General features: G+C 42.1%; 1 protein-coding gene across 4 annotated transcripts in view; it reads left to right on the plus strand.

Moving 5' to 3' along the window:
* Positions 1 to 14,637, plus strand: part of UBN2 (ubinuclein 2) — a 110,612-nt gene that overhangs the window by 83,817 nt on the left and 12,158 nt on the right. For all 4 annotated transcript variants that reach the window (XM_065562557.1, XM_065562553.1, XM_008173247.4 and 1 more), the window contains one exon: positions 14,238 to 14,481. In XM_065562557.1, the coding sequence (XP_065418629.1) occupies positions 14,238 to 14,481 (244 nt within the window). The remainder of the gene's footprint in view (positions 1 to 14,237; positions 14,482 to 14,637) is intronic.

A 14,637-nucleotide genomic window follows, 5' to 3' on the forward strand; every position in this document is an offset into this window, starting at 1 on the left:
GAATATCAGGGTTGGAAGGGACCTCAAGAGGTCATCTAGTCCAACCCCCTGCTCAAAGCCAGACCAATCCCCCCAGGAATGATCTAGCACTAAGGGCCATCAGGCTAGCCAGTATTGTGTTCCTACCTGGAACTCTGTAGTGCAGATCCTGATAGGTGATGCATGGAGGTATTGTCTATCACTAGTTCTTCATCCCCCAGGGGTCAACATTTCAGATTTCTTGAGCAGAAACATGGTAACCAACCGTTAGTGGTCACTGCAGAAATCCAGCCTGGACTGATATTCTGGAGGTGGTGTACCCTGATCATAGACCTATTCACCTTAGCAGAGAACGCCAAATGTGAAGCCTTTTGCTCTAGGGGGCAACATGAGTATAGGATCTCTGCCAGACGCTTTTCTCTTTGAGTGGTTTCATGCTTTCCTCTGTGCCTTCCCACTGATTCCCCTGATCCCCAGGATAATATCCAAGATCAGATGGGACAAGGTCACTGTCATGATAGCCCCATGCTGGCCAAGACAGTTTTGGCAATCACACTTACACTAGATGTCCAGCCAACCTCCCATTTGCCTCCCCTCTTACCCAGATATAGTATCTAGGGTGTCAGATGCTGCATCTGGACCCACAATTGCTGGATCTGACAGCTTGGATGCTGGCTAGATGAGTATCACTGACAGGGAATGCTTCAGACAGGTGCAAGAGAGTCTTATGCAGAGCAGGAAGGCTTCCACAGGAAGAACCTACTCTGTGAAATGGAAACATTTTTTTGGTTTGGTTTGGTTTTTATTTAATATGGCCAACTTAGAACTATGTGAATCTGGTCAAAGCCCCAATCCCAATGATCTTGTACTATGTGCTACTTTTGAAACAGTCAGGGCTGACATTTCACTCTCTCAAAGTCCATCTAGCAGCAATATCTGTGCATCTTGCACCAGTTCAGTCACATTCTGTTTTCTCTCACCCCAGAGTGTCTAGAGTCTTCAAGAGCCTTCTCGATGCCTACCCTCCAGTTAGAGACCCGTTCCTTCCTTGAACCTCAGTGTTATCCTCTTGTAGCTCATGGAGCCTCCCTCCAAATATCTATCAGAATGTTCAGGGTACCACCTTACCATCAAGATGGTCTTTCTAGTCACCATTATGTCAACATAGGGTCAGTGATATTCAAGCCCTTATGGCTGGACTGCCATGTATGTCATATCACCATCATTTCCCTGTGAAGAGAACAAAGCCGAAGTTCATTCCCAAGTTTGAAGATTTCACCTGAATCAGACTATCAATCACCTTACCAGACTTCTTTTGAAAACTTCACTCCTCTCCAGGAGAAAAATTCCATACCCTGGACACTTCCAAAGCCCTACTCTACTATCTAGACAGGACTGAGCCCTTAGCTCTCCTCCTTGTCTTTGTGGCCATATCAGGTATATCAAATGGCCCAGTTAATCTCTTCTCAGCTACTTTCCAAGTTGATTACACAGTGTACTTCCACCTGTTACCAGCTCTGCCTCTGAATGTCAAGGCTCACTCCACCAGGACATAGGGGACCTCATCAGTCTGCTTCAGAAATGTGCCAATTTCACAGATTTGTAAGGCAGCTATGTGATATAACACACTGGCCTTCATTAAACATTATGCACTTCACATGGCAGCTAGGGCAGATGCCAAGTTCAGAAGACCCAGAACGTCTATCTTTAAATCTTTATTTGATTTAACAGAACTGATAGTCCTCTTAGCCATGCAGAGGAGAATACTGCTTTCCAGGCCACCTACAATGGGATCTACACTGACACACATTTGATGAGGAAAATACTGTTATTCAACCTACATAACTGGTTCTTTGAGGTATTGTAGTCAGTGTGGATTCCACAATTAGCCCTCCATCCCTGCTTTTCTGAGTCCTCAGCTGCACAGGCTTTGAATTGTGAGAGAACTGAAGGAGGATTGCAGCCATCCTCCTCTTTTATGCACTTGTGCAGGAGTATGAGGAGACTCCAGGCATGTGCACAGCCCCAGCAGATGCTACTAATGAAAGGAATTCAATCTCATGTATGAGGGGCACATGTGCAACTACAATGGGATCCACACTGACCACAACATCTCAAAGAACTACAGTTTCTATAGTGTAAGTAACATATTTATCTCGACCCCAAAGGACTGATTTAGACCCATGATCTGCCTGTCGTGTGACTTTGCTAATCTTTTCCACCTGGGGAGATGAGCAAAGTTTCACAGTTGGGGCTGGTTTCATCTCTTTTAAAAGACCACTTATCCTGCTATGGGCATCATGAAACTGTAAATACATGTCACTCAGATTGACATCCACCATAATAATTCAGCTTTCTTTCCAACACAGTATAGATAATGCTTACGGAGCCCGTCAAGGGTTCTCTAGTGTGATTTTGGTGGTTTGTAGGAAACCACAACTAGTACCCCATCTTGTGCTTTATCTTTTAGGATATTGATCTGTAAGCATTCCAGATCATTTTCTTCTAAGTTGTCAATGACTCAAAAACAGTTAATGCCATTTTTGACCCCCTCCCCTTTTGCCCAATCAGTGCTCCATAAATAGTTTATAACCATTGATTTTAACATTCAATTATGTGAATCTTCCCACCAGGTTTGAGCAATACCAACTAGGCTGAATTTATGCTCATAAATGTTTAAATTCTGATTTCTCTTATTACCAGATTCCTAACATTGGTAAACATATTCAATTAAATCATTTTCTTTCTTCATGTCCATGGGCCGGGGAGGAGCCTGGCTCAGTGCTCAAGTAGCACCGTGCTCAAGTAGCACCCAACCATTCCCGTTTGGTTTGTGGTGTTGCTGCTGCTTGATGGCAGCATGAATCCAGCTCTCTAGAATGGTTCTTAAGTTATGTTTTAGTGTGCTATCAAAATTTTTCTGAGGAGTGTAAGTGACAGAAGGGAAATGGTCATTTTTAATAGCTTACATCTCAGTTAAAACTGAATGAATTTTGTGAGACAAAGAAAACAGACTTTTCTATCACGAGGGCTTTCTCCCTGCCAAATTTGTAAAGGCCTGATGCAAATAATGGAGGTATTAGAACTTCTTTAAAAAGTTGAAAGTTTTATAATTTAAAGCCAGGTAACCTAATACTGGGGTCACTACTAGCTCCTCTTTTAATGAATATCCCGTTTAAGAAAATGTCAGGCAGCTGTTTGAAAAATAGTACCAACAAAAAACCAATTGCTTGTGCTTTCTGACTCAGTAGAAGCAATTAACTAACACTGTTATTAGTTGCATTAAACCCCAGTTGAGAATTGTAGGATTGGATTATATGTATGAGCGCACTTTTTTTGCTCTGTTGGAATTGATGTTAATACACAAAGAAGCAAACAAATAGTTAATTTCCAAGTCAACTAAAAATATGGGAAAGGAGGACAAAAATGAGGGACATTTATTTTCAGCATTCTAAGAGAATTGGTAACACTTACAATGGAAAATTAAAATGTAAAGTGTTCAGTGTGTTTTCTCAGAATGATAAATTCCAGACTAAAAATAAACTATTGAAAGGCTTGTGAAAAAGTAGCGTGCCATACAAAATTGAATTAGTGGTCCATGTATGCGGCCCTGTGCAGATACACAATTTATATCCATAATGCTGCGAGGCTTTAGTGACAATGAGAGAGACCAGGAGGGCCATGGCCAGCAATCAGGCCAGGAACTGCAGAGGCGAAAGCAGCAGCATGTCAGGCCACTGCTTGCAGGAGCAAGCACCTAGCCCAGACAGCTCCTCCAGCGTGGCTGTGCTGCCCTCAGCCCTGCTGACTGGGGTGGGCACCAGGCTCACTGACAGCTATTCCTCGTCATGCTGATATGTGCAAGAGGCTCGCACACTCCCGGAAAGGAGACCTGTCCACACTAGTATCGATCTTTGGGGACTTACTGATTAAACGTTGGCCATAGCAAAGAGTAAGAGTTTATTCTTACTGTTCATATTTGTTTCTTAGCCTTCCCTACATTCAGAGTTTCTCCAATTTAACTTTAACTAAAGGTGTGATTTTTAAACAGATGCAGCTTTTAATATAGATAAGGATTTAGCCAATTTCTAATGCCTGAGAGTACTTTTACAATGTACGCTGTGGCTACTTAAAGCTTTTTTGAAATTCCAAAGGCTTTTTAAATTCCAAATAAACTGTCAACTGGTTTTCTTTTATTCACCGTTTTTGCAACACCCATGAAGAATTTCTGTAGATTGGGAAGGCATGACATCTTTAAGGAAGCTGTGTTGGCCTGTTCCTTCATAGATGAATTTGATAAGTATTTAATAATTCTCTTTTAAATTATCTTTCCAACCAAGTTGCCTGGTACTGAAGTAAGGCTCACTGTTCTGTAACTTCTAGGATGATATCTAATATCTTTTTCTTAATTATAGGTGCAACATTTACTATCTTCCATTCCTCAGGTACAGTTGCTCATTTGGATGACATTGCATATTTTTGTTAACCACGTAGCCACTTCATTCTGATGTTCTTTCAGAATCGGTGGATATACACTATCTGATCCTGTAGACTTCTTGTTTAATTTATCAGTGTATTCAGGTGTCTCCTCTTTTGATACTTCAATCTCTGACAGTGCTTCATCTTTATTACTGGGAATGGGGGAGGCATCTCCCAAACATCCTCCATGCTGAAAACGGGAGAGAAATCATTTAGCTTTTCTACAATGTCGTCATCTTCTCTAATTAATAAGAAACCTAGATGATAGATTTTTAAATATATGTATGTCTTTTCTTCTTCTCCCTTGTGTCAGATGGGAATACCTACATTACACTGTCTGGGTTCTGGAAACTTCCTCTTCAAACCCTCCATATCCCCCTGACCTACTATTGTTGCCTGCCCTTTTATTGCTTTATATCTATTTACATTCACAACATCATTTTGGTCTTGTAGAACTCTATTTGATTGCAGGAATTGCTGTTGGGTGGTGTGAGGCATTGTCCTCTATCCCCACCCCACTCACAGATCCTTTTGGTCCATGGAAATCCTCATTTAATAAAGGCGATTGTGTGTTTGAGATGTGTATTACTTGTAAGACTTTTAAGCCCTATTGCAGACTCCCCAGGCTAATGTTTTCCACATCAAACACACTCTGGCCCTTACCTTTGGGTCTGTCCAAGGAGCACTCTGTGAAAATCAGGGTAGGGACAAGGGTAGCTTTGTACTCCCCGCCCTAACCATCAGGCACCAGTCCAGTCCCCAACATACACGCTCTAATTTACTCCAGCAGCCAGTGGTCCTCAACAACCATAATTGTGTTGTCAACTTTCACAATTGTTTCGCAAATCTCACAGTATTCGGTATTTTACTTAAAGCTCCAGTTCCTGGAGTCATGTTATTACATAAAAATCTCAGCTTACATTTTTTTAAGCAAGTTTCTAGCCTTCATGTTGGTGGAGAAAAGCTTAAAAATGTGACCGATGTGTAACCTAAAGGCTCAGAAATCAGAAAGTGAAGAAAAATAAACAGATTTTTAAGCCAACCTCATAATTTGAATCATAGGCATAATGGAACACTGGCCATGCCCCTGTCCCAGTGTCCAGAAGGAAGATAGTGGCTCTATGCCAAGTGAGATTCCCCCAACGTTGGGGTGATGGGCCAACATGTGGCTGGTTAACCTATCTTTAAGGGCTGTTTTGCACTGCCAGAGAGGCACAGAGTATCCCTAATGCACCAGAAGTGGAGAATCATGCCCACTGTATCCAAAATGAAAGATGATGATGTTTTATTTCCAAAGGTTTGTAGGGAGGAGGAAATGAAACCAAAGCCTGTATTCTTTGAGTGATGGTCCCTATTATGTATCCCGATTGTAGGTGCGCATGCATGCCATGCACCAGAGACCGTAGGTTTTCGTAGCAGTCTCCATTGACCTGCTCATGTGTAACCTTGTGCTCACAGCCAAGGTTATGATAAGCCATACAGGTTGATGCCTCTCCAGTTCCCTCTTACTGCCACATGGCTGGAGTTAGAACCCCTGTTCCTCTGCGATCTTAGTGTTTACACTAAGAGAGCTTTTATTCTACCGCCTATGTAGTTCTTCCTTGTTGTTTTTTGTAGTGTAGATAGTTTTACATAATTCTGATAGTTACTTAGTGATAGTTTTCCCTGGTTGGCGTCTGACCTCGACCTCCTCCTCCTCCCATGGACTATGCCTTCCAATCCTGGGTTTAAGAACTGTTTCCTGCCCTCGCTCGTTCTCCATGAATGATGAGCACCAACACTGTCTGTACTGCCTCAGGAAAGCCCATATTGCTGTTTGCTTTTCCCGCCACAGAGCTGGGAGGTGCAACAACTTCACTTCAGAAAGCACCTCAGGGAGGAGGCCACAGCAGATGGCTGTGGATGCTGCCGTGTACTATACTGTACTACAAGCTGCGTTTCCTCCTGCATCCATGTATCCACCTCCACACTGATTACTGCTCGCTACTCACCCACGATTGGAATACATACAAGGACCATCACTCGAAGAAGAAGAAGAAGAAGAGGTTACTTACCTGAAACTGGAGGTTCATCGAGATGTGTGGTCCCTATTTGTATTCCAATAACTGCCCTCCATCCCCTCTGCTGTGGACTAACGTTATCAGCAGTGAAAGGGTCACTGGAGAGGCGTCAACCCGCACGGCCTGTTATAACCTTGGCTGGGAGCACAAGGAGACACATGACGTGTGGGTCAACAGAAAAACCCTCTGGCGCATGGCCTGCACGCACATCCACGATTGGAATACAAATAGGGACCACACATCTCGAAGAACCTCCAGTTACAGGTAAGTAACCTCCTCTTATTCATTAACTCATCCAGCCAGTATAAACTTGCAGCACTTACAAACCAGCCAGCAAGCCAACCGTTCAAGTCTGCTTTGAAAGTGTGAACAAAGAAATCCTTTTAAATGAACTGCCGTTGTGTACCCATGGTATTGATCAGAGTGCTCTGAGAAAGTTTGTTGTGTTTTAATGTCACATCCGTAGAACTTCAAGCAGCAGTTTATTTGAAATTTTTTAAGATGCACTAAAATCCTTCTCCCAGCTTTCAAAATAGCTTTATTTTTTTCTGTTCAGTCACCCTCTTGCAAGCTTGAAACTGACATTTTCCCTTATTGTTCTCAGTGAATTCTGATGTATGCATTCTGGTTGTAGTGTAATACTTGGGAGTGCTGGTGCTGTATGGGTTTTTTTGCTTAGTTTTACCATATGGCTTTTACCCCTTCCATCTTATGCTGTAATCTCCTCAGATGTAAACCAAAGTGGTCGTACCTGATCAGAGCTTGCATTAGAAACTTCCAAAGAGGAGACCCAGCAACTCATTTTTGGGAGACTGTGTGATCTAGTGGATAAAACACTTAAACTGGGACATGGAAGACCTGTGTTCCATTTCCGGTTCTGCCACTGGCTTGCTGAGTAGACCTGATACCTCCTTTTGTAAATTGCTTTGAGATCTACAGATGAAAAGCATTTATATAAGAGCAAAATACAGTTATTAATTTTTATTAAAGAATACCCAGGCTTCTGTAAATAAAAGGTATTCATGATTTAGTGAATGATATTCTTCCCACTGAGCTGTTACTGTACCAATAGCACAGTATCCTGTTGTGAGGTGCTGGGTTTCTGTCAAAGTGTCATCTTTAGAATGAGATGTAAAATAGAATGCTTGACCACTCATCGCTGTTAAAGATTCTATGCTACTTTTGGAAGAGTAGGGACAATGGCTCTGGTTATTTGGCCAAATTCCAATTAGGGTAATTGCATTCTGCCTACCTAAACCAAAAATTAGTCCTACAGTTACACCTAGAAAGATTCTTTGCTTTCTGTTAAACAGCTGCAGCATTTTACAACATATGACTTGTGGGGATGGGTATATATGCTATCTGTCATAAGCAGCAATACGCTTTTTAAAACATGCTGTTTATTGCACCTCAAATCAAGAAAACCATATACAACCTTGTATAACTCCAACTAATCAAAGCATGTATTATGTATGTGTACAGGATGTTTTTGTTAAAGTACAGTGCAAGTAAAAATACACACAATCTACTGAAATGCACATGAAGCAGACAGGAGCTTGATTATTAAGGTTTTCTCTACAGATGAACAGAGAGTAAACTGTCTGACACTCAATTTATCTGTCTCAGAAGGATAAGGAACTGATTGAGTTGACTGTTAGAATATGAACCTGTGATTCCTGGAAGACTAGGTATTTCATACTTGATACTTTCTCCATTAAGCTATTACCTGCAGAAGGCTGGAAGTTTTATTTCTGTGGAATGTCTTTTTCCAATTAATGGAACATCCAGCCACATTGCGTAACTACATTGGCTTGATTTTTCCCCCTTAAAATGTAAAATAGTAAATTATGACCATTTGAATGTCAACATAGTAACTGCAACCTTCTCTCCAGCTTGTCAGACTTGGATATCTTCCTGTTCCAGTTAATCTAAAATGCAGTTTCCTTTTCCTGACCATGTCTCTTGCTTCTCAAATTTCTGCATTTTCCTGCTATATAGTTCCTGCTATTTTCCTGTATGAAGTTCAAGCTTCTCTTTACCTTTATGGTTCTCAATAATTTCACCCTGGTCATTTTTTTTGCCTTCATCTCCTTCCACTACCTTCTTTGCTGCTTTCTGCACCACCTGATAGGTCTGAAATACCTTTCCCATTAATAAACAATAATCTCCCCTCAACTTCTGTATCAAGAAAGTACTAAAGCCAACTGTGTCTCCTCCCCGTCTTGTTTTGACTTGTGCCTTTAGTTGATGAGCTCTTTGGTAGAGGCATGTTATGTTTGGCAGTGACCCATTTATTGTAATATTTAAAGGATGAACACAACTAGGTTTCAGAATAATAATGTGGATTATTTTGCTGTGGTGGTGGTTCAGTCTGTCTGTAGGTTCAGGACAGAATTGCCGTTCACATTGGGAAGGTTTTCTTCACAATGAGGGAAGCTAGTAACTTGTTTTAAATGAAAGTTTATATTTTATAATAACCCCCAGCTCCTTAAAACAACCACCCAGCAATGAGTGATACCAGAAAGTTGACAGTGGTTCAAGCACCTTCGTACCTTATGGGTTTGATCGTTCTGATTATTTTAGCTTCTCCAGATTAAGTATGGAGGTTTGTCTCCTTTGTCCACCGAGCTGTTGTTGAGAATATCAAAGTTTTCTTGTATGATCAATCTGAGATCAAGTGGGGAAAAAAAGCAATGTAATTGTCTTGAACTCTGTCCTTAGTGGTCCACGTTACATACACAATCCTGTACTGATCCATCAGATCAGACAGGGTGTTCGATTGACAACGGTAATTGAAGTAACTTAGACTTCTGAACGGTATTTGACTTGATATCACGACATTCTGATTTTAAAAAATTAGCACTATACAAAACCAATCCCATACATATTTAATGGATTAATAACATGTTAACTGATGGCTCTCAAAGGAATTGAAAATGGGGAATCGGAGTCCAATGGCAATAATTCTAGTGGAGTCCCATAGGAATCTGTTTTTGGTCCAATACTATGCACAAGGACGTAAGAATGGCCATACTGGGTCAGACTAGTGGTACATATAGCCCAGTGTTATGTCTTCCAACAGTGGACAGTGCCAGGTGCTTCAGAGGGAGTGAACAGGACAGGGCAATTTTAGTGATCCATCCCATTGTCTAGTCCTAGCTTCTAGCAGCCAGAGGTTTAGGGACACCCAGAGAATGGGGTTGTGTCCCTGACCATCTTGGCTAGAAGCCATTGATGGTCCTATCCTCCATAAGCTTACATAATCGTTTTTTTTAACCCAGTTTTACTTTTGGCTTTCACAACATCCCCTGTCAGAGTTCCACAGGTTGACTGTGTGTTGTGTGAAGAAGTACTTCATTAGGTTTGTTTTAAATCTGCCACTTTAATAATTTCCTTAGGTGACGTCAGGGGTAAATAACACTTTCTCCACACAATTCATGATTTTTATAGACCTCTATCATATTCCCCTTCAGTCATCTCTTTTTCCAAACTGACCAGTCCCCCAGTCTTTTTAAACTCTCCTTATATGGAAGCTGTTCCATACTCCTAATCATTTTTGTTGCCCTTTTTTGGAAAAAATACAGTTCTAATATCTTTTTTAGGATGGGACGACCAGAACTGCACACAGTATTCAAGGAGTGTGCATACCAAGGATTTATTTAATGGCATGGATATTTTCTGTCTTATTATCTATTCCTTTCCTAATGGTTCCTAACGTTCTGTTAACTTTTTTGACTGCCACTGTACATTGAGCAAATGTTTTCAAAGAACTAGCCACAATGACTCCAAGATCTTTCTTGAGTGTTGACAACTAATTTAGATCCCATCATGTTGTATGTTTAGTTGGAATTGTTTTCCAGTGTGCATTATTTTGCATTTATCAGCATTGAATTTCATCTGCCATGTTGTTCCCAGTCACCCAGTTTTGTGAGATCCCTTTGTAACTCTTTGCAGTCTGCTTTGGATTTAACTATCTTGAGTAAGTATTCAATATCTTTATCAATGATCTGGAAGAAAACTTCATTGTTGGTAAAGTTTGTAAATGACACTAAAATGAGTGGAGCAGTAAATAATGGGGACAGGTTAGTTCTTTAGAGCAATGTGGATTGCATGGCAAGCTGGGCTCACTCAAACGTGTTTGCAGCTAAATCCATGCAGGAACAAAGAATATAGGTCACACTTATAGGATGGGAAAATGTATTTTGGGTGACTGTGATTTGAAGAAAAGGACTTCAGGGTCATGGTGGATAACCAACTGAATGCGAGCTCACAATGCAATGCAGCTACTTAGAAAGCAAAGGCAATCCTTGGCTGCATATGCAGGGGAATATTGAGTAGAGTAGTAAGTGTCCATGCTTCAAAAAAGGCAAATTGGAAATGATTCAGAAAAGAGCTACAAGAACAATTCAAGGTCTGGAAAATCTGTTTTATGGTGGGACATTAATGATCAATCTATTTAGCTTATCCAAGAGACGGTTGGATCCGGATAACTTGATCACTGTCTAGCTATCTTCATGGGGAGAAGATTTCTGATAGTCGAAGGCTTTTTAATCTAGCAGATAAGGCATAAAAAGATCAAATGGCTGGAAGCTGAAGCTCGACAAATTCAGATTTGAAGTGAGGCACAAAATTTTAAGTTAGAGTAATTAGCCATTGGTGGATTCTCTGTTGCTTGAAGTAACTAAATCAAGACAGAATATCCTTCTAAAAGATGATGTGGCTGAACCAGAAGTTATAGGTTTGATGCAGGAATCAGTTGGTGAAATTTTATGGCCTGCGTTGTGCCAGATGTCAGCACAGATCAAAAAATACGGTCTTTATGGCCATAAAATCTATGGCAATGGTGGTGTTGGCACCTAGCAGCCATCTTTGAAAAGTAATTTTTCTTCTTTGAGTGGTTGCTCATGTCCTTTCCATCTTAGGTGTGTGTGCACCACGTGCCCCATTGCTGGAGATTTTTCTCTTGTATCCATTGGGCCACTCTAGCGCCCTCTGGAGCTGCACGCTTATGCGCTGGTATAAGGGGTGCTGCTGGCCCTGCACCCTCGCAGTTTCTTCTTACCACCCGTGGTGGTCGTTGGAACAGTCCTTCTTACTTCAGAAAAGCTTCTTCCTAGTGGTTTTCAGACTTTTTCTACATTTGTGGTTGTCATAGTGTAGTGTATATAGTTTCAAGAAGTTTTAGTGTATATATTTAGTGTGAATAGTTAGTTCCTATTGTAGAGGGACTTCTTCGCCCCAGGGGCTGGGCCTGCCCCAATCCCCATGCTTCAAGCCTTGTGCCTCTTGTGGCAAGCCTATGTCCGTGAGTGACCTGCACTCCAGCTGCTTAAAGTGCCTGGGCGACACTCGCGTGAAGAACAGGTACCAGATCTGTTGGGACTTCAGATCCTGCACCAAGAAAGAGGGGGACATCAGACTGAAGGCTATCCTCATGGAAGCTGCCCTCAGACCGGTCTCAAAGCCAAGCCGCTCCAATTTGGCGCCGAGTACTTCGGTGTCGATGTGAAGTGCTTCCCCGGCACTGAGCTCTTCCCCTCACCATTCTCCATCTCCAGTGCTGAGGAAGAAACATAAGAAGCAGCACACTGAGAGAGCGCTCATTGGTGCAGAAGAGTGGCAAGTGGCGAGAACAGAGTTTAGTGAGACCCATGCTGGGCCACTCTTCTACCCCCGGACCAATGCCAAGGGCATTGAACCTGGTGCGGGACCCTACATAGACACAAGGAAGCCACCATGGTGCTAACGGACTGATGGTACCATCGACCCCAGAGGCTTTTCAGGCGGCTAGGGACCTTCTCTCTCTTCCGGTTTCGCCAACCCCAGTGGGGCACCTACCACCTCCAGTGTCTGGAAGCAGGAGGGAACAGGGTGCGTCAGGCACCTTGCTGGCACTGGGTCCCGCAGCACCATCTAGGAGCAAGCCCTACCTGATCCCAGCATCCCTATTTCTGGCATGCCACCAGTCCCCAGATCCCTGGCACCATATAGAGGCAGAAGTGGGTAGCATTCCACCATTGTCGCCGAGAGAAGAATCCTCTTCGGAGTCCAAAGGGAACCTTGTGTACCGCCGCAAGCCACCAACAGTACACAGCCTACTCTCCACCAAGCTTCAGTGCCAATCTTTCAAAGCTGAAGCTAGTCCAAAATAATGGCAGCCTTAAGTGGAGATAGCTTGTCCTACTGCTGCTTCATGAGCTGCTGTTGGTTTTGACCTTTTAAAGCTGTAAATGGCTTGGGTCTGAGTTACCAGAGGTCACCTCTTTCATTGTGCCTTGCAGCTGTAGGTGAGATCAGAGGCACTTGAGCTGGAACTCTCTCTGTATATGTCTTCAGTCCCGGAATGTTCTTCCCTGCCCTTTACTCTGCCAGAGCCTGGATTTGTTTACTTTTGAATGTGCTGGAAAGCTTGTCTCTGTTTCTCAGACATTTCACAAGAAAACAGTTGGAAGAGATTAGTCATAAAGTTTAAGGTCAGAAGGGATCACCAGATGATCTAGCCTGACCTCCTATATATCACAGGCCACCAGCACTCACACACTAAAGCCAACAACCAAAATTAGACCAAGTATTACAGCCCACAGGAGACTGTGTGCCAGAGGCAGAGAATAGGAGGCACTGAGGTACACTAATGCCTAAAGCCTGTGCAATGGCAGGGAATTATCATATGACTTCTGTGTCTTTGCAGAATTGGTAACTATAATGAGCTGGACAGTTGCTGGTATTTAGATGGCAGGCTAATTAATGCATTTTGGAGGGTATTGAAACCTGAATATTCTTGGCTCTTCTTGCTTCCAACCTGGAGATGAAATTAACACAAATGTAATTTGGATATCAAATGGTATGCAGATTATATTTTCTCTGAGCAAGATTTTTTTTTCCTGCCTTCCTTCTGAAATTCTCATTAGTGTGATTATGGCCACTTATTTGCAGTGCCATGTATCTCTTGAAATTGAGCCATTTTTAAATAGAGTTGTGGCTTTCAGGACTCCTTATTGTAAGTATCTTGTTATGAAATCAAAAAGCTGTAGTCAATGTTTTCAAAGTATATGTTTTGAAGGGGAAGAGGTTCCATGCCTCCAAAAATTTCAGAGCTACCTTACTAAATTAAAAATAACAATGCAAAAAATTAATGGGAAATTTCTTCTTTAGAGCTCTGAGTAATCTCCTCGTGTACAACCAACAAAGAAATGGTGTTATGCTTAGACTGAAGGCAATCATAGGGTGACCAGATGTCCCGATTTTATAGGTACAGTCCCAATTTTGGGGGCTTTTTCTTATATAGGCACCTATTACCCCCACCCCCATCCCGATTTTTCACACTTGCCCTCTGGTCACCCTACAATCACAAGAGATGAACAAGAATGTCATTATGCCTGAATCTTACAAAAGTGAAAACTGTGCTTATGTAACAAGCCAACAATGTGAAGAAAAACTCAAACATTAATAGCAGATACTTTTAAGGAGTTCAGCTTGGTATTTTAAGGAACACCAGATATAACAAAAACATTCCAATTCTTTAAATTCTGTTAACTTTCTATTCTTGGTTTTGTCCCAGTAGGGCCTTGATTGTAAACTCCTCGGATCAGGAACTGATGTTTTTTCTCTGTTTGTACAGCACCTAGCACAGTGGAGTCCTGGTCCATGACTAGGGCTCCTAGGTGCTACAGTTATACTTTTAAAAATTTGTTATTATTTGTAACCCCTGTCTCTGTACAGTCAACAGGAGCATCGTTACTGGCAAATGCCTCACCTCTGACTCTTATGACATCACCCCTGTCTGTAACCAATCAGAATGTGACGTCTGCACCATTGACCCCTTTTGGGATGCTGGGTGGCCTTGTTCCTGTGACTGTACCCTTCCAATTTCCCTTGGAGCTGCTTGGCTTTGGGACGGACACAGCTGGAGTAACAACCACCTCGGGATCTACCTCAGCGGCTTTCCACCACAGCCTAGCTCAAAGTAAGTGAAACTAGTTATTCACACTGCAATCTAATTCAGCGGTAACTGCATCCTTCCTTACTTCATACTTTGCAAACTCAAATTGGGAAGGAAGTGATGGAAACACCATTGCCTGAGTTCCTTTAAAGTTGGACTGGGCAAAGTACAGTGTTATAA

The sequence above is a fragment of the Chrysemys picta genome, chromosome 1, assembly GCF_011386835.1.
Source record: "Chrysemys picta bellii isolate R12L10 chromosome 1, ASM1138683v2, whole genome shotgun sequence".
Taxonomy (NCBI): Eukaryota; Metazoa; Chordata; order Testudines; family Emydidae; genus Chrysemys; species Chrysemys picta.